General features: G+C 36.0%; 1 protein-coding gene across 5 annotated transcripts in view; it reads left to right on the top strand.

Moving 5' to 3' along the window:
- The window catches only part of PPFIA1 (PTPRF interacting protein alpha 1), a 76,562-nt gene that overhangs the window by 30,763 nt on the left and 20,252 nt on the right, over positions 1-25,547 (top strand). For 4 of the 5 annotated variants that reach the window (XM_080404893.1, XM_080404896.1, XM_080404895.1 and 1 more), the window contains 16 exons: positions 7,394-7,495; positions 8,168-8,332; positions 9,207-9,281; positions 9,775-9,876; positions 10,149-10,370; positions 11,146-11,292; positions 12,250-12,384; positions 13,472-13,555; positions 14,143-14,274; positions 16,633-16,695; positions 18,016-18,095; positions 18,355-18,487; positions 19,115-19,338; positions 19,736-19,970; positions 23,778-23,929; positions 24,701-24,873. In XM_080404893.1, the coding sequence (XP_080261019.1) occupies positions 7,394-7,495; positions 8,168-8,332; positions 9,207-9,281; positions 9,775-9,876; positions 10,149-10,370; positions 11,146-11,292; positions 12,250-12,384; positions 13,472-13,555; positions 14,143-14,274; positions 16,633-16,695; positions 18,016-18,095; positions 18,355-18,487; positions 19,115-19,338; positions 19,736-19,970; positions 23,778-23,929; positions 24,701-24,873 (2,224 nt within the window). Of the gene's footprint in view, positions 1-7,393; positions 7,496-8,167; positions 8,333-9,206; positions 9,282-9,774; positions 9,877-10,148; positions 10,371-11,145; positions 11,293-12,249; positions 12,385-12,978; positions 13,054-13,471; positions 13,556-14,142; positions 14,275-16,632; positions 16,696-18,015; positions 18,096-18,354; positions 18,488-19,114; positions 19,339-19,735; positions 19,971-22,965; positions 22,996-23,777; positions 23,930-24,700; positions 24,874-25,547 lie in introns of all 5 variants that reach the window. The other variant, XM_080404897.1, reaches the window with a different exon arrangement.

Genomic DNA, 25,547 nt, shown 5'->3' with positions numbered 1-25,547 from the left:
AGACAGGAGAAGAGAATAGCTTAAAAATAGAAACTAATGTTTCTAGTTTTAGTGTTCAGTTTGTTCATTTCTTGTTAATCCTCTGTGCATTCTGTTAAGTCGCTGGGTTCTGCCCCTCAATTGAGTATTTAGAGAAAGCCTTTGGGGAAAAAGTAACTACTTTGGTATCATTGTTTACTGGTTTGATATGTAATCTTTGATACACATCTGTAGCTTTAAAAGTAGTTAAAAGGCTATGGTAAAAATGGTTGTGTCCACTCTGAGGTAACTGAAAATAAAGCCTCTGTGATCTAACATATCTTGAACAAGTGAATACTGGCAGTGATTTGTTAAGGCTGATGAAAAGATTAACAAAACTACCTGGAAAAATTCTTAATGTTTCACTGTTTGCAGGGCTAGTTGCCCTACAGGAAGATGTTTAGCAAGTTGCAAGTTGTTAGACTGAGAGAGGAGCAACTGGATGAAATTTTGTGATTTGTTTAACCAACTTCATGTTCTCTTTCCTTAATTCCAGAGACCTGCAAAGAAGTTGTAGGATGCAGCTGTGGCTTAGTTTTGACTTGCAACCCATAACCAGCAAACAGTCTTGTAGATATCATTTGTTTGCATATATGACTGTTGTATTCACTGTGTTGTATGTAGGTCTGGTTAATGGTGGAGCTTGGAGGCTGGCATGTGTACCTTGCAAAGTACATATATGCAAAGTATATAATCAGTGACGGTTGGCTCTTCAGTGATGCACAAAGATACATTTTTGCATGAGACTTTGCCCTTAGTGCTGTATACATAACAGCACTGTTTTGCTGGGTTTAGAGAAAATTAAATGCAAGAGTATAGGCAGTAATGATTTCGCTAGTCTGGGTGGTTTATACAGGCTGTGGTTAATGATTTGTGTGTACATGGCTCTTGTTCACCTCTCTGACCTATGCTTTGCTCTGTGTACTAGGGTTTAGAGGCTCACTTTCCAAACTCTTCTGTAGTGTGTATAAAGTTTGGGTATTGATTAATGTGGTGAAAGGAAAACTGATCCTTCAAGGAGTGAGAAGCGGGGTCCAGCCATTTTTGGGCTCCAGTACTTTTACATCCCCCAGCTCCGCAAAATGGACACGTCTGTCAGAAATGCGTTAGATGAGGGAAGGAGGGTTGAACATAGAACTGATATGTTTCTGACTCCCTTTTCCTGTTGCTTCTGCATTTCTCTTGCAAAGCTGCCAAATACTGCCCTTTCATATATGTTTTCCTGCACTTCAACATACAGCGCTTCCTGAAAGCTCCTCCCAATGAAGTCTGGACTTACTGCTTTGTGGTTCAAGCTCAGTGAACCTTGCACATAAATTTAAGCAGCTCACTCAGGATGGTAACTGAAAACTTATTTATTACCATCGAGACTTGGTCCTTACTCTAAGGTTTTCCATTTTGCTCTTGGGCATATATGTGTGGTACCTGCTGGCTGTGAGTTAAGGGTTCATTTGCGCATTGCTTGTCAAATGATAGGCAGTTGATTCTACTTTGAGCTTCGAAGTGGCCTGGAAACAGAGTTTTCATTCCAGAGCAATAGCGTGCAACTGTAAACACTTTAAAACTTAATTGCTTGTTTAGGGGATTGAGCAGTGTTAATGACGAAGCCTAGATAGATCAGTCTAAGAGGTAAGCTTGAGCAATATCATACTAAAAAGAGAGGGCTAGAATGATAAAAAGAAATTCAGGTTTACTATTAGTCACTGACTGTCAGCTGGCAGCAATATTCACTTTGGTGTTTTCATGCAGTGTTACAGTTTTTGCTAGAGAGAAGAAAAAGGAAGTATGTTTTTTAAGTCAAAGAAAATATAAACTTCTGAGAGTTGACCAAAGGTGGTATTAAATGTTTTAAAATACCTCTTTTAATAGTAAAGAAGTCTGCACTTGTGTTTTGGTAGTGGTCTTTTCAGTTATAAAACAGCTTAGGCATAAGGAGAAATAGGAAAGGAGGTTGATACATTAATTATATTATGAGCTACAGTGTATTCCCACTCTGGCAAGTAGTTAGCTCTAGTTGGAAAAACAGCTACTTTGAGCATGAAAAAAAAAATGCAGTGCTCTGAAATGCAAGAGTTTGACATAACCATATTTTAATATTTAAGTATTTTCTTACATTCCCTTTTAAGTTGTTGGGGGTTATGAGAACAAAAGAGGAACATATTTCATAGAACTGACTATCTTAATGCTTGAAATAAATTTTAAGTTTCCAGGTTAGAAAATCCAGGCTGCTTGATACTTACTGGAAATTAATTTCACTAGGTGAAAAGCAGTTTTTTTCTTTTGTTTCACATGTGCTAGGCTGATTTTTCTCTTTCCCATTAGCATATGCCAGAGATATGGAAAGGTTGAATTGAAAGCAGTCTGATTTATTACATGGAACAGGCAGAGCATGGTTTGTATTTGGCTGTTGTTTCTTCTGGATTTGTTGTTGTTAAAGTATGTGTAACTGTTTTCTTGGAAGGCTGGATTTGATTATTAAAACATGTCAATTATTTTCAGTCCTAGCTCTAATACCGTAGAACTACTTCATAGTTCTGACTTAACTTAAAAAAAACCCACAAACAACCAAACCCCAAAAAAAACCAAACACCAAAACTGGTGTGAATTAATAGATACAAAAATTTGCTTGCTAGAACTTCCAAGTACCTTGGGGGTATTGGTCACTGTGTGCTTCCTACAAGTCCCTTAGGTTTAGAATGAAGTGGCTATGAAATACCCTGTTAAGGTTAGTTATTTAGGTTTTCATTGATTGTTTTGTTTAAGACTGGCTATTTGTCATTTTAATGCATGTGTCATTTGGAATAACTTTGGTTTGTATATAGTGTAAATAACTTAATAGAAACTTATCTTGGATTCCATTGGTTTCTTGTACCAGATGGCCTGCACTTTCCCCAGTTGATCTTCTCATGCTTTCTGCAGCTTTTCAGATTTTTGAGTGGGTTGTTTGATATGCAGGCTAGAGAAGAGAATGTTAACAGTAAAACAAAATATTATTTGGAAATTAAATGGATAAATTCCACTCATGTATTTCTGGCAGGGGTGTTCCTAAAGAGGCAACAGTTGCATCTTCATCCTTGTATTGCCAGAAGATACTTCAGTAGTATTTAATAATACTTTCTTTGATTAATTTAATGTATGTTTCATTTTTATATCTTTTCGTCCTTTAAATAAGCTTTTGGTCATGTTGTTGCCTGTAATCCATGATTCCTTATGCATTGAAGAGTGATGTTGCATTTTATTGTTGAATATTTTTTTTTTTTTTTTGCTTGAGCAAGTTCCAAGCAAACTTAAGAGTTCTTTGTCTGTAGAGCATCCCTAATACACAGCTTATGTTAATAGACTTTCAGGGATTACCTCTTCTCCACTCCCCCCGCCCCCCAGTTTACTGTCGTTCCTGTCACGTAGTGTATGTTGGTTTGTGATGTACTACTCTCTATGGTACCTATAAATTATGCTTGTAATAAACATGAAGAGAGCCTGTTCCCTGAAAGCTGTAATGTTCCTGGACCAAGATCTCATGGGTAACGAAACGGCTGTCAGCTCAGACATTAGAAATGTATGGGTTTGACAGGTAGACACCACTTCTTCCAACTTTTGGAAGGGTGTTTATGTTGTGGCCTCTAAAATACTGAAGGTTGAGGGTCAGTTCTGAAAGTTGATGTAGAAGAAACAAGATTGCTTTAAAAAATCATGGACTTTGTGGACAGACACCCTCGCCCCCTGCTGAAAATGTATTACTGAACAACAAACTTGCTCAATTTAGCTTTTCGTTGAGAGTACTTATTTCTGGCAGCAAGCGTCACATTTGCAGTGATTCAGTTGGTTCAGAAAGTGACTTTCTTCAGTAAACATTTTGGTTTAGTACAGAGCATGAGTGTTTGTCGGTATGGTCTAATCAACAGAGGCTATTTTCCTAGTATATTTGGCATGCTCAGACTGCTTCTTGTAAATGCTCTAAAGTGATTATTCTGAGTACTGTTCTTGCGAGTCCTCAGTGTGGGTATTTATTATTTTGATGGCAACCAGAAGCAGAGCAGAACATCATTCTGATGTTCTCTAATCTTCTCCTTACTTACAGACAAGTAATACAGCTTTATAGATAAGTAGAAAAGTTTCTCAGAATTTTTATTTTTCCTTTATTTCTGTACGTTCATCTAATGCCAAGAAAGAAATTATGAGGCAACTCAGACTTTTTTGAGATGATAAAGTTGCAGGTAGTTTTTCTCCTTTTGAACTGCTTGAGGTAATCACAAACTGTCTGCTGTTGAAGGTAAGTATTAAAACTAGAAAGGACATGTCTTTTGGCAGTGTCAACTGAAACTAAGGCCATTCAAGTGTTTTTATTAGGCAGTTTATGGGACTCAAAGGAACTGTATTTTGTCAAAACAAACAGCCATGAAGGTATTGGGGAATGCCAAAAATACGTTAGTCTGTTTATGGAGCAGAAATACAAATTCCTGTGTGCATTGTTCTTTTTGGGTCATCGGACAGTGTGATGGTTCATGTAAAAATCATGATGTATTTGCTACAATTTATATTAGCACAGAAATATGCAGTGGTATAGAGCTGTGTACTGTAATAATTTGAAGAGACTTCCTTTCAGATAAGCAGCTGCTTTTCAGAAGATGAAGCTCATACAGATAAGAAATGTATATTAATGCTACACAGCAGTTTTAAGTTGAGAAAGGGTGTTGAAACAGGGTCTGGTAGTCCTTACTGCTTTCTTCCTGTTCTCAAAACTTGAAAAGTCATGTCAATCCTTTCCATGTCAATCTGATGTCCTTTGGAGAATTATGTAATGTTGATGCTTACAAAACTTGGTTTTGGTGTTCTGAGGCTTTTTCAAATTATTATTAATTTGAAAAGGGCAAAAACCCACTAAGAAAATAAAGTCATATTATGCTCTTTTGTGAATACTTTGAGTCTATTAGTACTTGTAGTAGTTTCAGTAGTACATAATTATCTAATGTTATCTAATACACAAAGATAAGTTGGGACAGCCTGTGAAGAGCTGCAGCTTTGCGACCACATTCTGCTTCACCTAAGCTCGTATTGGAGCAAAAGAGTTCTGTGCTGTCAATTGCCTGGGAGTCTTGGAAGCTCCCACGGGTGGGATGTTGAAGGTACAGGAAAACAGACACAAAGGAGAGCTCTGCAGGGAGAGCTCGTAGCAGAGCCAATTTTTCCATCAGCTGCTGGGAAGGTTGAAGTAGGTTTTTCCTTTCTTGATTTACTTGGCATTCATAAACCTTGTGGAGTTTTTGTGTGTTTCAAAGTTCCAGTAGCTATATTTACAGACCAGATTGTTTTAATAAGTGTGTTTCCAGGGATTTTTACTTGAAAGTAACAGGTCAGAGTTTTTTAAGGATGTGAATGAAATACTGCGGTGAAATATTTGCATGAGCATATTTAAGTATGTTAAAGAAATCTGATAATTTTTTTTGTTTTTTACCAATTGGAAAAGAAATTAAGACTTTTTTTTTCAATAATTTGCTGATTAACTAGGGGGACTGTACAGAATCTCTTTTCTAAAGAGCAGATTTTTATTTAGGAAGAGGGGTTATGGAGATGGATCTTGAATCTTTGATGGTGGTATTACTGTCTTTTTCATAGCAACTTTTAAAAGCCTAATACATTTGTAATTCCAAAGGAGTTCACTGTAGGTACATGTTGTGCAACATAAATTTTTGTCTTTTAATTCCCATGTATCTTTTAGAATAAAGTTTACCAAATTAATCTTGGAATTTTGCAGATAGTCTTGACTGTGCTGATTTTGGCTGCATGTTAGAATTTGTAGACATGCTAGTATAATTAGTTGATGCATCCTTTTTTTTTAAGCATTTTTTATTTGTTACTTTGAATTTTACTGCAAAACAGCTCCGTCTTGAGCTTTTGCTTGATGCGCGGCTACTGTCTGTTAAGCAGTGTATCTTGCAGAGTTTGGAAAATTTAGGGAAGCAGCATTTGTGCAGTGTGTCTCCTCAGTATTATGTTATTCTCAGCTGGCCATTTGTCTTGCTCATCTTGTCTTGATCATCACCAGTTCAGCTTTACTAATCTACTGTTTATTAGACATGACTCTTGTTTATTAGTTTTCCTTCATTTAGACAATAGAAAAGACTAATTTACTAGCATTTCAATGTTTTAGTATACAACTGCTTCTGAAGTGTTCACCAGCCGTTGGAGTGGTAGATGTGTATTTTTTTTCACATCCTGTTACTGTATTGATGACACAAGGGATTTTTCAGTTTCCTACAAAGCCCCCTTCTAAAGCATGAACTTGTTCACATTCACACTTACTGTTAATAATAATTTCTAATGTGGTTCAGACTACAACTTAAATTTTGCCAGCATAAGTAGGTAGATAAGGTTGTGCTCACTGTTTGCTTATAAATATGGTGTATAGTATGCTCACTGAGTTGATAGAATGTTTAAATGCCTTTTATGTTGAGCATGTTTAGTGAGGCTGTTGATAGAGAGTGGAAATTGTTTAGGATGTAGTGGTTCTTTCAGATATCTCCCTGATCTCCCTGAAGTGTATCTCCCTGACAAAGAATATATTTCTACATTTTTGAGTTTAATGCTGACTAGTCTCAACATTCACAGTAGTAATAAACATGCAGTAACTGATGGGAGTTAGCTTAATTCCTGTTCCCTGATGACTTTTCACTCTATGTACTGTTTCACTTAGGATGAGTTTTGTTTGTTGAAAGCTTTATTGAATTTGTAGGGAACGCCTTTTGAGGCCTTTGAGTCCAAGGGATTGGCTTTTTGAAAATTCCGATTCTAATCCTTTGAGTTTTCTGGCAGGACTATAGGGAAAGGGCTGTTTCAGTTCCATTTTCTGAGATTTTAGGTGTAGCTTCAAGAATGCCCTATTTATATAAGGAAGTAACCAGTGTATTCTGGTAGATGCCAAGGTTATGCATTGTCTCTCACAATTAAATACTGACTTGAAATTTATCATGTTTTCTGGTTTCTGTATTTTACTCTGCATAGCACTCTTGTTTTTTCTTGTCTCCCTCAGCAGTAATTAAAAAAATCAGAACAAAACAACAAAAAAACCCCAACCAACCAACAACTTTATGAAACAGAAGTGCATTGCAAATAGTTTTTTCCCTTTACTTACCAGGGAAAACTCAACTCAGACAAAGAAGTTTTCAAAAGTACTGGTCAAACACCTTTACTTTACAGTTGACAGTGTAACATGTTTAAGTGTTTGAACCTAAACCTGCTTAGCATGACTATACAGCTTCATTGGCTTTAGACATCTGAAATGAATACTTCCAAGAAATCATGTCAGTTGTTCGTCTGAATCCACTCTCATTGTATCCTGATATTTGATGTGCTTATATTTCTGTCTGATTTATTTCAGGAATTTGCAGCGCTTACAAAAGAGTTAAATGTATGCAGGGAACAGCTCCTTGAAAGGGAAGAAGAAATCGCTGAACTGAAAGCAGAAAGAAATAATACCAGGGTTAGTTCCTTGTCTTCTCTAAGATTACTATTGTTAAAGCATCCAGCTACATGGAGGAAAACATTGAATGTTGAGTTTAAAAAGCTAGAAGTATTTTCCCTCCCCCCCCCCGGTATTTGCACATGAATCCCTCTGGAAGTGCAAATGTGTGTTGATTAAGATAGTTTGGAAGCTTATGCACAGCTCCAAATACTGCTGTGCAAAATCAGGAAAAGCTTGTAAGACTGCACAGCTATCTGTCATTCAGCTTTCTTGTTGTTAAAGTTTTGTAATCATACAACACCCAAGATCAGAGGAATAAGTGGGCAAGCTGTAGTGATTTGTTTCAGCAGGTTATGCTGCTGCCAGCAGAACAGTTGCTCTCTGATTTAGAGCGTTTCCTATGTGTAGCCTTCTGACAAGCACGCAGTTCCTCAGGCTGGTGGAACTGAAAAGATCTGGTTAAGTAGAAACCTCATTTAAAAACTGGACAGAAAGAAGAGAGGTAGGAAATGCATTAGCTCCAATACAACTTCTAACACAGGTGAAATGTTAAAATGGGTCCTTATGCTTGATGCAGTACTCTGGCTCTTGAATTTGAACTTTAGAACTCAAAACCTGATGTTTTAGGAGGCAAAGTTTTCTGCGGCTGTGCAGAACAGGAATAAACATTGTTCCTTTTTTTTGTTTTAGCTATTACTGGAACATTTGGAGTGTCTTGTCTCCAGGCACGAGCGATCTCTCAGAATGACTGTTGTGAAGAGACAAGCTCAGTCTCCAGCAGGAGTTTCTAGTGAAGTAGAAGTTCTCAAAGCACTAAAATCTTTATTTGAGCACCATAAAGCCCTTGATGAAAAGGTAATGAAATATGCTAGCAAGCATCTTCTCATCCTGCCCCCTCTTTCTGTTGTGAGGACTGTGCAGTTGTTCATACTGAAGTTGTAGGAGTCTCTGAATTTCCTCTGTATTAAGATAGTGGCTTTGCTGTAACTGCATCAGTAACTGCTCTCCTAAATTAATATGTTGCATTAAAGCAAGGTGCTGTAGCTTATTCTAGTACTTCATTAACTATGTTAATGTAAACTAAGCGTGGTTCAGGGGCAATATGTTTGTTGTAGAAATGCATACATTTGCTTACCTGTATAATATCAGGATTTAGCCTTTTGATTATGTAATATTGGACTAGAGAGAACAGGAGGCATGTGCTTACACTGATAAAATTTGAATTAAAGGATCTCCACCCTTTAGTTGCGCCTGATGTTGGTGGCAGGATATGCAAGTTGTAAAGCTTACTGTGAATTTTGCTGCCAGGTCATAGTTTGCCTAACTTTTGTGACCCTTGTATAAAAAGTCTGGCAAATTATTTTAAGTAGAATTCTGTCTCCTTCCGTGTTTGTAAATAATCAAAAGTGCACACACTCTGTGCCTTACAAAAGGATAAGCAAATTCTGGATATGTTTAATTCTTGACTAAATTGTTCAGGTCATGTTGAGGTATGATTTGCATATGACAAAAAAGGAAAACCTAGATTTTAAGGTATGCGTTGTTTCTCTAGGAGGTTTTTCATAGGATATGGTGTAATTAGTACTGACTCAAGATTAAGCAGGTATCTAAGTGTAAGTGGAAATAGTGCCATTTTTTTATCTGAAAGGGCGTGGCAGCGTGGCAATAAATGAAATTGATTTTTTTTTTAATTTGAATGATTTCAATTTATTTGAACTTACCCTTTCAGGTAAGGGAGAGGTTACGAGTAGCACTTGAAAGATGTAGCTTATTGGAAGAAGAACTAGGTACTACACATAAAGAGGTAGGTTTCTTTTAAAAAAAGAAGTCTTCATGTATGCATTGTGGGTGTTTTAGTCAATATTTGTACACATTAATTTATGCAGTTATTAATGTTCATTTTCACTACTTGTTTTTGTTATTTTGCCAAATGGGATAACTAATTTTTAACTTAGTCACTTTGAAAGACCTGGGAAGGGGTGTGTGGGGGGATGACACAGAGCACAACACAACAAAAAAACCCAACCCAAAACATCCCCCCTGCCCCCCCATCCCCTCTACACCTCCCAAACCCAACAAAAATCCCCAACAAAAAGAGTTCCTATGGCTTTAAAGTAAGAGTTTTTGGGTTGCAGGGGCCTAAGTTTTTGAGTACCTGTGCCATATTTTATTAATACATACCTTGCAGTAGAATCAGTAATTGTTTTGCTGCTTTGCTTTTGCAGCTGTTCTTTAAGTTATTACTGAGAAGGGAATTGACTTGAAACATATGTATGTAAACTTCTCTTTTCTTATAGTTGATGATTCTGAAAGAGCAAAATAATCAGAAGAAAATGCTTCCAGATGGGATGCTGGATATAAATCATGAACAAGAAAATACACCAACTACAAATGGGAAGGTGCACAGCTATTTACTTTCTTTAGCTAAGTCTGATTTTTAATCATTAACTATAAAATTTTAATTTTAAACTGTAATAAAAACTTTGAGTGTGATCTAATTTAAAAAGTCTCAGTTACCATAACTTCAATCTTTTCACTCTATACAATAATAAAATTGTATCAGGGGAAGGGTATTTACAGGTAAGTAACAGTTTGGTTTTCAAATTTCTGTGTAACGTGCTAATGCATCTTTTTTTTTTTTTTTTTTTTTTCTCCCCGGCCTCCTTAATAGCGATCTTCTGATGGTTCTTTGTGCCACGATGAAAACCTTGCTAAAGTGATTGAGCTCCAAGACATCATAGATAAGCAAAACAAAGAGCAGACACAAATGAAAGAACGTCTTACTGCTTTGTCTAGTAGAGTAACAGAGCTGGAAGAAGACCTTGACACAGCTAGAAAAGACTTAATAAAATCTGAAGAAATGAATACAAAGTTACAGAGAGATGTACGAGAGGTGAGGAATAAACTGTCAAAATTTGGGTAGTCGGAAACACAGCTGTTTTAGAAAATTTCAGTGTCATTGGTGCTTAGTTACACCTTCATGGTTTTTCATGTCTTTGATTTGATAGGTGAGAATAAAATTGTTCAGGGCGTGAGGGAGCTGTTTTTTGTTTAAAAGACCAGTTGCTTAAGAGAATTTGTCTTCAGAATAAATCTATGATTAACTAGATACTTCATGTCTATATTAGAGATTTAGCATTGCAAACTTTAACATTTTCTTGAAAATATGCTTGATCCTGTCATAAATGTTAAGCTTATAAAAAATTTAAACATAATGAAATTTTAAAGATGTACATGGTTGAGGAATCACTTTAATTTCAGTGATATGATTGACAGTTCCTGTTACTGATCAATCACTAATCTCTAAGGTCCTTTGTACCGCAGTGTACTGCATCCTTATTAAATAGAAAGGGAGCTTAGTTAAATCGAAAAACTCTCTCAGATCGTCCCCAGGAAGTACAGATTTGCTGTTTGTGCGCCATTGAAAAGGGAAGTTGCAGTAGTATAGTAAAGACCAGTCTTTTAAAGATTCACTGTTGAAAAAAACCCAGAAAAAGTAATTGAACTTGTAAGCTGGAGTGAGACTATTCTTTCTACTTAATTTTTTACTGAATGAAATAAGTATATCTGGTTTTTTGTTACTAGTTTTGGTTTGTGGGTCTTTTCCCCCCAGTTTGATCACTATATAAGTATCCCTTATATTCTAAATTCTGTCTTGTCTTGCATAGACTATGGCCCAAAAGGAAGACATGGAAGAGAGAATTACAACTCTTGAGAAACGCTACCTCGCTGCACAACGTGAAGCTACATCTGTGCATGACCTCAACGATAAACTTGAAAATGAAATTGCCACTAAAGACTCCATGCATCGACAGGTTGTAATCTGAAATAAGATGAAGTACATTTTGCTCAGCCTAAAACTAATGGAAATAGTGTTTGTACTGTACTAAAGCTCTTTGCTTTTAGGAAAATAAATGCTGCCTGTGATGTGCTGTTGCTAGCAATTGTTTTTCAGTAACTGGAGGAGTGCACTGTGCAGAGTTGTACCCTGGAAATGAAGATGGAGACTGTTTACTGAGGAGGGGAAATGGTTCTGAGAATTTTAGTGCACTTGATCATGGTGTAGCCAGGGCTGCTGTTCCTACTAATTGTGGATTTTAAAGTTAGTATATGTGTATCCAAGCATCTTTAGCTTCATGTGTGAGAATTACTCATTCTGAGCTAAACCAGTTTTAAAATCTGTGTAGTGTGTAGTGATTTTTATAGCCTGTAATAGAAGTAAATGTTGCCTTACTGCAGGAGGAAATTCGGCATGTATTGACGTGAAGTCGCCCAACTCTGTAAACCAGAAATGGTTGTTCAGCCAATCAGTTTCTAACTACAGGCAAGCAACTCTTAGTCAACAAAAGAAGTCCCTTTTAGTATAATTCGTAAAAAGTTGTACACACTTTAAATAAAAGTAAATTTTGCAGTAGTATGCATGGTATTATTTAAAATATGAAGGAATTTTTCCTATGATATAACTCAAAGTCTTAGCACAGCCTTGACATAGAAAATTCACTGGTTCTGTGCTGCTTCCTGTACTGTAACTGTTTATTTGGTGATGCAGTTGCTTTCAGAATGCACAGAATTGCAGAAAAAAAATCGTACAGAAAAAAGTTTTCTCATGTAATGAAAAGAAGGATGCCCCATCTTTGGTTACGAAACCAGTTTTGAACAGTTTGTTCTCCATTGGTCTAGTAGAGGCAGTAATTTGTATGCTTACCTTTCTTTTTGTTGAAAATTAATTACCATTTTAACACTAAACATTTGCTGATCATAATCCTGTGTAGAGTGAAGATAAGAATAGGCAATTGCAAGAACGACTGGAACTAGCTGAGCAAAAGCTGCAGCAGACTTTGAGGAAAGCTGAAACTTTGCCAGAGGTGGAAGCTGAGCTGGCACAGAGAGTTGCAGCACTTTCAAAGGTGAGTCAGTTGGGCAGCGTCCTCAAGACTCTTCTCTGTTGGTGTCCTGCCACACAAAATCTGTTCTTAGTGTTGATTTTGCTACATTGTGTTTCTTTTTTTTTTTTTTTTTCCCCGACTAGTTCAGAATACGTTTCTTCCCTGTTTTCTGTGCTTTCCATTCATCTCGCTGAATACACTCTGGTTTACCTTTTTATTTTTATTCCCCCCCCCCCTCCAATTTTGCTCTTTGGATCTTGAGCAGGTTTTCTGTTAACTCTGTTGCATTAGGAAAGTGTGTTTCCGAATTATTATTTTATTGCTTGTTATTAAAATTCATTCAATAATAGGCATAAAGTCTTTTAAAGCAGGAACTGTTTCTGAAGGGGAAATCCATATTTCTTCCACTGTTAAACCAAGTGAGGAATGTGGGGAGAGAGAAGTAACAGTAGTCATTAAGACTTTTAGAAGGCTGCAAATGGAATAATGAAGTCTGAAGAATTATATGTAGTAACTACAAATGAGCCTTTTTCAAGTATATGTGTGTGTTTTCTTTTAAAGTCTTAGTTTCAATTCTTTCCCTGTTATCTTTCCTGTCCCTAACTGACTCTGTAGTCTGACCTTTTGTCTCCTGGGAGCTCTGCTGCTAAAGATGCTAAAGTATTGGAACTTACCACCAAGCTTAGGAAGGTAGAATTTGTATATTAGTCCTTGTTTCTGCTTGCTGCTTTCTGCTTTGTCATGATTACTAACAAAGGGTCATATCGTCTAGGCTAGTGAGGAAAAGCTGAAAATGCATTTAGTTTTTACTTTTTTTTTTTTTTTTTTTAATTATTGGGCACATGAATGAACTGTTGTTGCAAGCTCATTTGCAAATAGTAGTTGATTCATGGTACTTAGGGGTGAGAGGCTTCATCATTTTGTTACTTACCGTATGAGCTCTTACTAGGTTCTTTCAGTAACAGAAAGGCGTCTGTTCTGCATTGTGTATTACCATAAATGGCAGTTGCGCAAAGCATGTCAGATAAATTATTGTGCTTCAGTATTTCTATGCTTTTGAAACTTTTTTTAAAAACAACAAATGCTAATTTTGTTTTCAAATTGACAGGCTGAGGAGAGGCATGGCAATATAGAGGAACGACTGAGACAGATGGAAGCACAGCTAGAAGAAAAGAATCAAGAACTGCAAAGGGTACTGTGCATATTTTTGACAAAGATATAAACCTGAAAGAAAGAATCTAATTCCCTTAATGGCTGCCTGTCCCTCAACAAAGCTCTTTTTATTTCTCATCTCTAAAATAAATCCAGAGTTTAGGCTGACTGATAGTTAGGAGATTTGAGCCACTGTATTATGGCTAACCTTAGATATCAAGAAAAAGCTGAAGATCTCCAGTGGGAGTTTGAAAATGTGTTTGGAAATACCTAATTGCTAGTCATTCTTTCTAATAAGACAGATCAAAAAGTTGCTGAATTAAATGACTATGGAAAAATTGATTCCTGGGTTATAAATAATGGAATTAGTTCTGAAATCTGCTGGTTTTTGAAGCATAAGCTCAGATTTTCAAGCTTCTGATCTTGAAACAGATACTAAAATCTTAATCGTCCCTTATACTTCCTCACAGAGTCATGGAGGTACATGCAATATTCCTGATTTTTTTGGAAAAATATTTCTGTTGAACAAAATACTTTTGAATTAAAGAAAGCTTACTGGCTTTACAATGTGGAAATTGTTATAGACAGTAAATTTTAAGTTATTTCAGTAGCTTTTATGTATCTTAGGCTAGACAGAGAGAGAAGATGAATGAAGAACATAATAAGCGTTTGTCAGAAACCGTTGATAAGCTTCTGTCTGAATCTAATGAAAGGCTCCAGCTTCATCTCAAGGAAAGGATGGCTGCCTTGGAAGACAAGGTAACAAGTCACATTCCAGCATATACATTAATTAGATGTTCACGTTCTGTAGTGATTTGTGTATTTTGCAATGTGTCTGTAACTTCATTAAATAAAAAATATATCCTTATTAATAAGTAGTTGGTGATAAGGCTATTTTCTAGTGCGGATTTTGAAAATATATTCTTAAAATTCATATGGTGGGGGGTTTTTTTTGGAGGCTGTCTCTGGGTATTGTACTACAGTGTTGAGAAGGCATCTTTTAAGAAGCTTTATCCTTTCCTATTTGACTGGTGTGGACTGCATAAATAGGTTCATCCAGTGTAATACAGGAAGACTAAAGAATTAGGACTAAATGTTGACCCTTTTCAGTTCAGTTTATTTCCCACTGGTTTTGTCTGTTACCCTGTCATTGGGAGATTCTTGCCAGTTGAAATAGTCTTGCGTTTTCTTCCTAGGTAGATAATTTTGAGGTGGATTATATGAATACAAATGGGCGGTTCCCTCTGTTGTCAGTGCACATCTCGAAGCTTTCCCTGTATTCAGTTCATCTTCTAACTTACGATGTACTTCAGTTTCTTTCCCTTCTGCTTTTGGATCTAGGTCCTTATGGATTTTTCTTCCATGCATGCCTTTAAATTGAGTCCCTTATTATGCTTGGAACAAAGCAGTGTCTTTTAAAGTAGCACTTTGCTTGTTGCTGACTTTAATTGCTTTGTCTTGGATTAAAAAAATACTTAGTTTCTTTTACTGGAGGATGAAGCCATCTTCTGGGGAAATGTTTCAATAAAAGCTGAGTGGCTTTTGTTTTAGTCCTGGCAATAAAATGCTTCAGTTGCAGTATGTAGCGATATGTTCAGTGTTTTAATAAGTGTTTACTTTCTCTTGCATTCATGTCAACTCAGTCCTCATCCCTGGACCATCAGTCAGGTATTTAACATGTCTTTCCAGAATTCCAGGACTGTGCTCCCCTCAGATCATTACAAAGATTTAGTTACTTCTTTCCCTGCTTTTGTGCTCGGAGCTGTGAGGAATTGAGTATTGTAGCACAAATGTGGGTCCCACTGTTTCTTGTCCTTTGAGTTAATTGATGAAGGTGCTTATCAGCTGGCATCTAAGGCTGCAAACTTTGTCTTGTGTTTTTTAGTTAACATCAACTGCTTCCTAATACTTCTGAAATTCTTATGGGCCTTGTTATGACATCAACAAGGTTGCTCTAACATTCTTTATAAATTCAGTTTCTGATAAACAGCTGGTTGTGGTTTGATTTTTGAGTTTTATTTTTAAAATGCTTTAATGTTGGGGGGCATGTCTTAGGGTTTACCCTAACTCCCCTTTGCCTTCCAAACTCTTAACTACGTTATGAATAATGAGGAAAATCTAGTTGTCTGTCACTGTGAGTAACAGCTTCTAGTAAAGTATTCTTGCTGCGGCTTCCAGCTCATTCTTTTATGATAAGTTGGGAAGAAACATTCAGGTAAAATTTTAAAGCTTTCTTCTGATCACTTGGGCTTTTTTCTCAGAATAATTTGTTCACATACGAAGTTTTACTTGCATCTTAAATGTGTAATAATGGTATTACTTACCTCAAGGAAATGTGCTTAGCAAAACTTTCTGGCAATGGTGGAAAAGGAAAAGAAAGTGACCCAGTTATAAGTTTCCTATTAAAGGGAGAATCTCTTTTTTTTTTTTTTTTTTCTTTTTTTTTTTTTTTTTTCTCGGTATCACATACTACAGTCAAATGCAACAGTTGAAATTGGTTTTGATTGTTGTAGCTCTCAAATGTTTGTTAATTTTGAGGTGATTCTGAGTCAGAATTTGGGAACTGCTTTGAGTAGAGTTTGTAGTAGTCAGTAACATTTACGTTTACTGGAGTTGCTTAGAAGTCGTGGTATAACTATAAAGACAACAGTTCTGTTGTTAACGAAGGCTCTTAAGTCGGTGAGTGTTGTAGTTCTGGGGGTAGAGTACTTCCAAGGAATTCCTGTGTAATAATGTTGTAGGTCAGGCAAGTGAAAATAAAACAAAAACCTAATGGTAACAGCCAGGAATGCTTTAGTAACCACTCCATGAATTACTTCGAATTATTTCAGCTGTCTAATTATTCCTTTTTTTTATTTTCTAAACTAGTTTTCTCAAACAGAGCTTTAAAAGGCTGGTATTGATATTAAATTTTTATGGCACTTGTGCTATTATTAAATCTATTATTTAGAGGGCTGTACACCTGAAAGGATAAACCCTCAACTACAATCAAAGTGAAATGATGTGAGCAATAAAGTATCTGTAACTTAAGCTGCATCTTTGGATACTCATCTTGGTTATGGTTTAAGAGTTGAAAGCTTTTATAAGTAACATAATTTGTGATGTATTTTATTTTAGAACTCGCTTCTTCGAGAAATAGAAAATGCAAAAAAACAAATAGATGAACTTCAGCATGAAAAGGTATAATACACATTTCTGAAATACTATATTGGAAAATAATTGCTGCATTGCTACCTATTTTTAGTATCCCCCTGTTTACGGGGGATTTGAATTTCCCCGTAACACTTAACATTACCTGGAGTGTTTAAAAGTAGGGAGCTGTTATTGCTTATTTTATGGTATTGTGTTGCCTCATTTTTATGATGATTTTATAGGTAATACATAGCTTTTTAGTCAAAGACTTAACACATTTCTAAATACATAAAGTGGCTGGATATACTAACAGTTTGCCAAAGTTTGAAGATGGCATAGAATTTTTATACTGTTGTATGTATGACTTTGAACAGTAAAAAGAAAAGAGAACTGCTTTTAATGTTGGGTATTTTCCCCTAAGTTTTTTCATGTATCATTGGGTATCATGAAAAACGTGTTCAGCTGATACATTTTTTTTTTTTTTTTTTTTTTTTTTTTTTTTGTTTTAAGACTGGGTTATAAGGAGAGAAATATTTGTTACATTTAGCCGCTCCGTCGCAATAGCAGTGGTCTGGTGTTTAGCTTGTGCTGGAACTGACAAATTCCCCTCTTGAATAATAGTGGTGGGGCCTTTCAATTCTTTGCATCCTTAAGCAGTGACGCTTGATTTTGTCATCACACTATCTGTTCTGAAATCATACTTGGTATTGCTTATTAAATCATAGGTGTTGTACTGCATGTCCCCAAATCATTCTAGTAAGTAGCTAGGCCAAACTGTAGAGGCTGTGATTCTGTAATAAAATGAAGAACGCGTTCAGAATATTTTGCAGAATGTGCTTTGGATTTTTGTACATGTAGGCCAGCAGTTTTCACACAAGGCACAGATGTTCATCATCAGCCACTTTTTATTAGCCTTTCGTTTTCTCATTCATTGGATTTCTCTGTTGTGAAATTCTGAGTTTTAGAGCATGTAAAAATGTCCAAGTTAAAAGAGAGTGTTTTTAGAACCTTTTGTGCACAGTTGCTTGAAAGATCTTGTTTCTTATTAAATATTATCACTACATTATAGTGAATTTAATAATATGTGAGTTTTATTTAGTAACTGTTTTAAAAATATATATTGTCATTACCACCTAGAGTTACAGTGTAGGGAGGCCATAGTGTTCTTAGATGCTCCTTCATGATGGTGCTGTAATGTGTATAGCAATAAATTTTGAGATTTTATGTCATTGAAGGGTACTTTTTACAATCTGCTATTTCTGAGTTTCACAGAAATGAGATCAAAAGACTAAATGTTAGTTTATTAGTCGGTATTTGACACTGATTATTTTAAAGTGTATTATGTATTTTATCTATTTATTTTTGCAGGATCAGCTTGTATTAAATGTTGAAGCATTAAGGGCTGAAAATGACCAAGTGAGACTCAGAGCAACATCACTTCATCATAGGTACCAGTACTTAATTTTAGTTCAGTTTTTTCTAATTTCTTTAAATTTGCTAAATGTGATTTTTTTTCTATCATAACTGAAAATACTTCAGTCATAGCTATAAAATGTATCAGTTTTTAGAGCATATAAAGCAGTTTTTATATTGCTTAAAGAAAAAATCAGCGCTAGTGGGACAAGAGGAATCGTTTGGGTGGCTGTTTTGGTTTGTTTCCTCCAACCCCCTACCTTCATAAGGAAAAAATGTTTCTTTGTGTTCTAGCCGACCAGATTTCAGATACCCCATGACATCTTCATCTGTGGCTGACAGTCACACAGACTCCTATGGCACCTCATCAGTGTTAAGGCGTCCCCAGAAAGGACGTTTGGCAGCTCTCAGAGATGAACCTTCAAAGGTAATAGAACTCTGAAATTAAAATAAAAATAAAACTTTGGCCACAAAATAGATTATTAATGAGGCTAACCTATTGCAAGGAGTTTATAGAATTTTACTAATTAATGCACAGCTACTAGTATTTTTAATTGTTAACAAATAATTGCAAAATTATGATTTTGAACTCCAATTTGGTTTAAGTATGATAAGCCTGTAAAATATAATTTGAAACAGTCCTACTGTTGGGTTTATACACTAATTTAACGTTGCTGTTCTGCAAGCAAGTCTCAGTCCCAATCAGGACACCTAAGTTCTCATCACACAAAGCTGATTCTGAAAGTCTTACTGGATTTGATAGCAAAATTGTACTGTAATTTATAGTGTATATAGCCAAGATAGGTGATGATTCCATTTATTCAATGGAGCTGTCCATTTTAAAATTTAATTAAATTAACTGTAAGATGCGAAGTTTTCTACATCATAGCTTTTTTTTTTTTACCTTTCTCAAAACATTGCTGTCTTGGTGGATGCATTCAGCATGTAAGTGGGCTTTTTAAAAATTATTGTAAACATCTTGAAAAGCAGTAGAAAAGTCATATTTTCCCCATTTGAGTTTGGATTATTTTTTTTTTTCTATTAATTCTTCTAGGTTCAAACTCTGAACGAGCAGGACTGGGAGCGAGCCCAGCAAGCAAGTGTATTGGCAAATGTGGCACAAGCATTTGAAAGTGATGTGGATGTGTCTGATGTTGAGGATGATAGGGAAACTATATTCAGTTCAGTTGATCTGCTGTCACCAAGTGGTCAGGCTGATGCTCAGACTTTGGCCATGATGCTTCAAGAACAGTTGGATGCAATCAACAAAGAGATTAGGTATGGTCTATCTGCTGTTAAGGTTTTGATAAAAATGAGTTTCTGTGAAACTAGAAATCCTTTTTCTGTGGTTACTTGGGAAAATGGTGGTTGCCCATTCAGTTTCCTTGCAGGGGCATTGACAGAAGTAACTGGTTTGATTATGCCCAAGTACTCTTTTCAGGTTCTTTGTCTTTAGTCCCGTTACGGAACGGACTGTGTATTACTAGTTTAACAGAAACCCTTGTGTGGTGGTAACAGCAGTAGTGTTGACCGCTATTTTTCAGATTGGATTAGATTTTTCCAGTGTGCTGTTTTGTCTGATAAGTACTGCTTCTTTCTAATGAAAGTGTCAGCCATTCTCCTTATATGGTACTTGTTTGAATGTCATGTTCCATTGAAACTTTTTTTCTTTTAGACTTATCCAAGAAGAGAAGGAAAACACAGAGCAGCGTGCAGAGGAGATTGAAAGCAGAGTGGGTAGTGGAAGTTTGGATGCCCATGGCCGATTCCGGTCCATGAGCTCTATTCCCACTCCCTATGCAAGTGGTTCACTTGCTGGTTCTTCCCCACCTGGCAGTGGCCGCTCCACCCCAAGGCGGATTCCACATAGTCCAGCACGAGAAGTGGACAGACTAGGTATTATGACACTGGTAAGTAACCGTTAACTTCAGTTTTTCAGAAGAGTGTTCTTTTTCTCTAGGAAATGGGTTGTCTGATTTTTCCCTTCCTCTCCTTCTTACTCAGCTGTATTTTTCCTTTCTCTAGGTTTTTCTACTGCTTCCTTTCAACTTCTATAAAAAGTGTAAGATACAGTCATAATCATTAGGAAAAACTTTCAGAACTCAAGTCTATTATTTGGTCAACATCTCATGCCTAAGTATTCCTTCTGTTGTTATGGTCTTGCTTCCAACTCCTCTTCCTAGAAGAAATAATGTTTTCTTTTCAACCCCTGGTACAGCAATCACTTTCTCCCTCTGCTTTAAACTTTATTTTTAGCAGTCCACTGTTCTGCTAAATATTCAACTAAAAAGTGATTTACATCTATTGCTTTAAACTTTAAGATTGTAAAAGTATCACAACTGTTTTAATATTAGTGAGTGCTAGTGTCTTGTTTTAGCCTATTAAGACAGGTAGGTAAAAGAGGTATCTGTTAGATCTAGTAGGTGATGAAATAGTAGCTTGGGCTTAGCAGCTCAGCGAGTAGAGGAAGATGGATCCATTCTCTTGACAGTCCTATGACTGCTTAGAAAAATTAATCAGTTTAGGAGCTGCTTTATGCATGTAAACCTACCTATAAAAACAAGATGCAAGTTTTCCACTTTCGTGTTTTTACATATATGTTAAACAAGCCTAACAATTTCTTAAACCTTTTACTAAGGAGCATCTTGGATACAAGTATTTGTTTGCAAGCACTCTCCAGGAAAAGCTCCTTCTCTAATTCAGTTCTGTGTACATTACCTTGTCTCCAGATTTGCATATGCATTTGGGAACTGCACTTACTAGTTGTATGTGCAATGCTATACTTACTAGACCTTGTTGTCTTGGATTACTGTACTTGTATCATGCCTATACTATCCCAATCAGTAGGCAAGGAATGCTATCCATCACTGTAAGAGCAAGTGAACTGTAAATGACAGACTTGGCTCATTTAGTTCTCTTACAGGAGTGTTTAAGAGCAAGGATTTCGGCTAACTTCCTTTGGCTTTTTATAATGAATGTGTACATTTAACAAAAATTCTGTCTTTTTTTTTTCTTTAATAAAAAGGAATTACTTTTCTTGATTTTTTTTTTTTTTTAATTATACTAGCTCTAGCCATATATTCAGGGCCAAGGCCACCTCTTTTACAGAAGTTTCAAAATGTGGAGTGCTTTATATTCTAATATTTCACAGTAATAAGTAGTTAAGCTAAGTACTTCTCTTAAAGCCTTATACAATTTTTAGTAGCTATTTTCATGAAAACTAGATCAGAAAAACATGTGCAATATTAAAATCTAATGTAATTGAACAAAACCCCTGTAAGCTCACTTTAGATTGTAAGAACTGTGAATCAAAGGCACTTGATCTGTTGTTTGCAGTTGCATTTGTCTGATATTTTTGTACCTGGCAACTGATTTGTGAAAGCTTTTGTGAAAGTTTGAAAACAAGAAGCTATACTTCTAAAATTAAAGAACAAGAGCTTTCTAGAAACTTTGAGAAAGGCTATTATGAATTGTTAGACTGAATGAGTTCTTGTAGTTAATTTTTTTTAATAGAAAGTTGCATTGGTTTATGATCATGAAGGCAGATTAGCTTAATGTGAACTGCAGTAGGGGTATTAGGCAGTTCAGTTAACTGAAAAGCCCTTACGATTATGATTAATTAAAAAGCATCAGCATGATAAATTGTGCAACCTACACCTGTCTTGAAAAGTTCTTGTGGACATATTTCATTCCATATGGTAAACGTACTTATTTTTATGGGTTATCAGATTTAATAGATGAAAGATCCAGCAAGGGTAAAACGAGCCTGGTGCTCTTTGTCTAAGAACTTGAGGAGGGACTAGATGATCTTTAAAGGTCCCTTCCAACCCAAACTTCCATGGTTCTGTGAACTTATGATTTATTAACATAGTACTCTATGGTCAGATTGAACAAAACTTTACATAATAATGCTGCATAGCTTGCATGTATTCTAAATAAAAAAATACTAAAGGTTGTCATTTGTGGGAGGGAAACAACACAAAATTCCTCTCCCATCTCCTCCCCATTGTCAAAGGGGACTGACTTAATTTTTGGTTACAGCCTTTTGAACCAATTTGTTGCAAATGCAATGATAACTATTAAAAAAAAATCTAAATTAAAAATTTCTCAGCATTGGTCTGAATAATTTGATAACTTATTTATGTAACTCAAGGTTGCTGCCTTGCTTTTTGTGCTGGCAGAGATGAGAAGTACCAAGGAAGTGAGATGATGAGAAGTACCAAGGAAGTGAGATAAGGCTTTTGGAGTGGATAGAGGATAAAATAAAACCTGGTGGTAGACTCCTGTTCAAACATTTCAGTACTTTAAACTTAGTAAAAAGAACGCAATACTGTTACCGTGTAGAAATCAGCTATTGTTGGTACTCACTCAGTCTTTCACAGTTATTAAAGCATGGCTGCTTTTTATGCTATGTAGGAAACAACTGCAGAAATCACCGAGGTGTGGGAAGGGACTAGTGCAGACAACGTATTAAGCCTGCTATGGTGACCATGTAGGTTATATAGTTCAAGGCAAGTCCTTGACTGGAAATCTCACCTTTTTAAAAGCAACACCTTATACCCCCATGTACTTTACCGATTTTCTTGCTGAAGATAATACACGTTTTGTTTGCTAATTTGCCTATGGTACCAATACATTCAAATATCGACAATACTTTTGTAGATAACCAACCAGTCTTGATATTATTATTTATTTTTTTTTACTTTTCCCCTCTTCAGGGATACATTTAAGTAATCTGTGATTTGAAGAGTGCCTCATACTCCGTATCTTTCTCTGTGCCATTGCTAGAATTGTTATTTATATTCTCCCTAATATGTTTTGTCTGTGCTAGTTGTTTCAGTCTGTGGTATAGTTTAAAATAAATACAGCTTTTCCAAATTTCTTTTCTTTTCATGCATCTGTCAGCCTAGTGATTTAAGGAAACACCGTAGAAAGGTAAAAATCTTTAGTTTGTTTACTGGCATGGCCTTTCATCTCCTTCCCTGTCCCCAAACTCATTAATGGATTACAGGAACATAAAAGAAAGCATTTGCAGGGTAACTCTGTAACAAAGCAAGATTATATGCTCTTTGATATTAAATATAAAATAGCTTATAATTTTAACATAAGTGTGGGTTGGTTTTTTTGCTGGCATGGGGGGACTGTTGTGTCACTTTCTGTTTGTAACCGCTATTCTGCAATCTTTGTGAAACAATACTGAATTTCAAAGGTCTGTTAGTGCACACAAAAATTAGTCATTTTCTGTTACTCAAACTTTGAGGTAGGCCATACCCACAGGTATGTAGAAACTGACTTCATAGAATGGGTAATCTCGCTAATGATTATCTAAACACATAACAGTGAGAATCAAGATGCCTTCTTTTCACAGGACTCTTTGGTTTTCTGTCTTTGTGCTTGCTTAAACTTAAATTAGGTATATTAGTTTTATGGTGCTGAAGACATTACTGTAGTTCTTTGCTCTGTGAATGAATGAATGAAAGATGAGTGCTGCTTGCACATTTTACTAGCTAAGACTGAAATTTAATAGTTTGTCACTAAAGGTAACAGAAAACTCGGAGGTCAAACAGAAAATAGGCAACTGCAGATGGTAAGGGCAAGAGTAATCCTTTAACACTGAAATAATTGATTTTTCTTTTCAGTATTTAGTAGCGTTGATATTGCATTCATGCTTTGGCATTTCCAGCTAACCCCTCAAGTTTTCATTCATATTCTGTTAGTCTCCAGCTTCTAGAGAAGAGGTACGAGATGACAAAACCACAATAAAATGTGAGACGTCACCACCTTCTTCACCTCGATCTTTGCGTTTGGACAGAGTCCAAAAAGGAGCTTTGCATACAGTGAGCCATGAAGATATCAGGGACATTAGAAAGTAAGTAGCTGTGAATAGGTCAGACCTACCTTAACTTAGTATTTCAGCTCATCAGAATAAAATCCTGAAACTGCAAAGCTGTTCAGTCTGGAGGATTTTAATCTAGGTATTGAAGTGTTTCGCAAAAGTAAAGAGTATGAACACATAAATAGGTGATTATTACATAAAAAAATAATGCATATTTTGTTAATGAGCAGGGATAGCTTGACGTGAAGAATTCTTCTGGTACTCAAGGCCTACCTTGTTTACTTCATGTTTAGGAAATTAAAGATGTACAATTCCAGTCTTCTTTCATAGGTTGGAATCTAGGTCTGCATTTCGAAGTAAGTTGCAAACTGCCATCATTTTAATTGAAAAAAGTTCTTTTCAAAGTGCCTAAGTATCTGGATGGATTCCACTCAAGTATTTCAAGGTTTTGTTATCTGCCTTAATTTGTTCAGGAACTTGTGTTGTCAACTTTGGCCTCTCTGAATTGTACTTTAAACACTTTCCTTTCTTAAAAAATTAAGAATTGCTTTGTAGTTCCATGCTATAGTGTATAAATATTATCACTTCCTTTCTTGCATGATTTAGTTGTTTCCACTGTTTATTTAATGACATGTGTTTTAGTAGATACATTTCTTTTCATGACTCATTAAAAGCTGAAATTAGATGTCATTATAGAGTTACTGAGCTTTCATTAACTTGCACAGAAACCTGAACTTGTTTCTCACTTTGTTATGCTAGTGAATGTGTTGTACATGCACTCCTTTGACTCCTTTTCTTGTAAAGTTCAACAGGCTCGCAAGATGGTCAAACAAGTAATCCTAGTAGCAGTAACAGTAGCCAAGATTCCCTTCATAAAGCCCCCAAAAAGAAGGGCATCAAATCCTCTATTGGCCGCTTGTTTGGCAAGAAAGAAAAGGGACGACCTGGACAAACAGGCAAAGAAACATTAGGGCAAGGTTGGTTTGTTTTTTATCTTGGGTTTCTTTTTGCACAGTGAGAGAGCAGGGTACAGAATACTGAATATTAATGATGTATGTATCAGTATGTGCATATTTGACTGGATTATTTTGGTGCTGATGTACACAGTAATTTTGGAACTAGTGACACTGAATCTTCCAGTAGTTCCTTTTATTAGTGTAGGATTCAGGATCAGCTAGTTGGGTATATTGTTATCTTTTAGTCTTCCACAGCCAGGTTGTTGAACCTTATTGAACTGTTATGGCTTGTTTTGTGAAGCAAAAATTTCAACTGTTCTTTGGAAGTGAAAGAGGCTTTTGTTAGTATTGACATCAACAGTCATGTCTTCACTTTGTACCCAAAGGAACCTCCCTTGAAATGAACCCAGCTGGCTTAGCAAATGCTACAGTGACCTTTGTCTTTTGTGTAATTCTTTGCATAAAGCAGCATCCTTGAAGTTGACACCAACCATAAGTGGTATGGGAACACTGAGAATTCATATTACAGGTGGCTGAAATGAGATTCTCAGTGTGATTCCAGCTGGCTTTATTTAGGCAGCATATATTTTAGTCCATACCAATCTGATTTTCCTATTTTTGTACACCATTTTGATGGATATGTATTCAACTAGGAAATGGAGTGATAGATCTGCTTGGAGGTTTGGCTTTGTACA

The sequence above is a fragment of the Falco punctatus genome (assembly GCF_963210335.1).
Source record: "Falco punctatus genome assembly, chromosome: 10".
NCBI classification, from domain to species: Eukaryota; Metazoa; Chordata; class Aves; order Falconiformes; family Falconidae; genus Falco; species Falco punctatus.
Note: the sequence above shows the minus strand (reverse complement) of the source record. Positions and strands in the feature narration are given on the sequence as shown.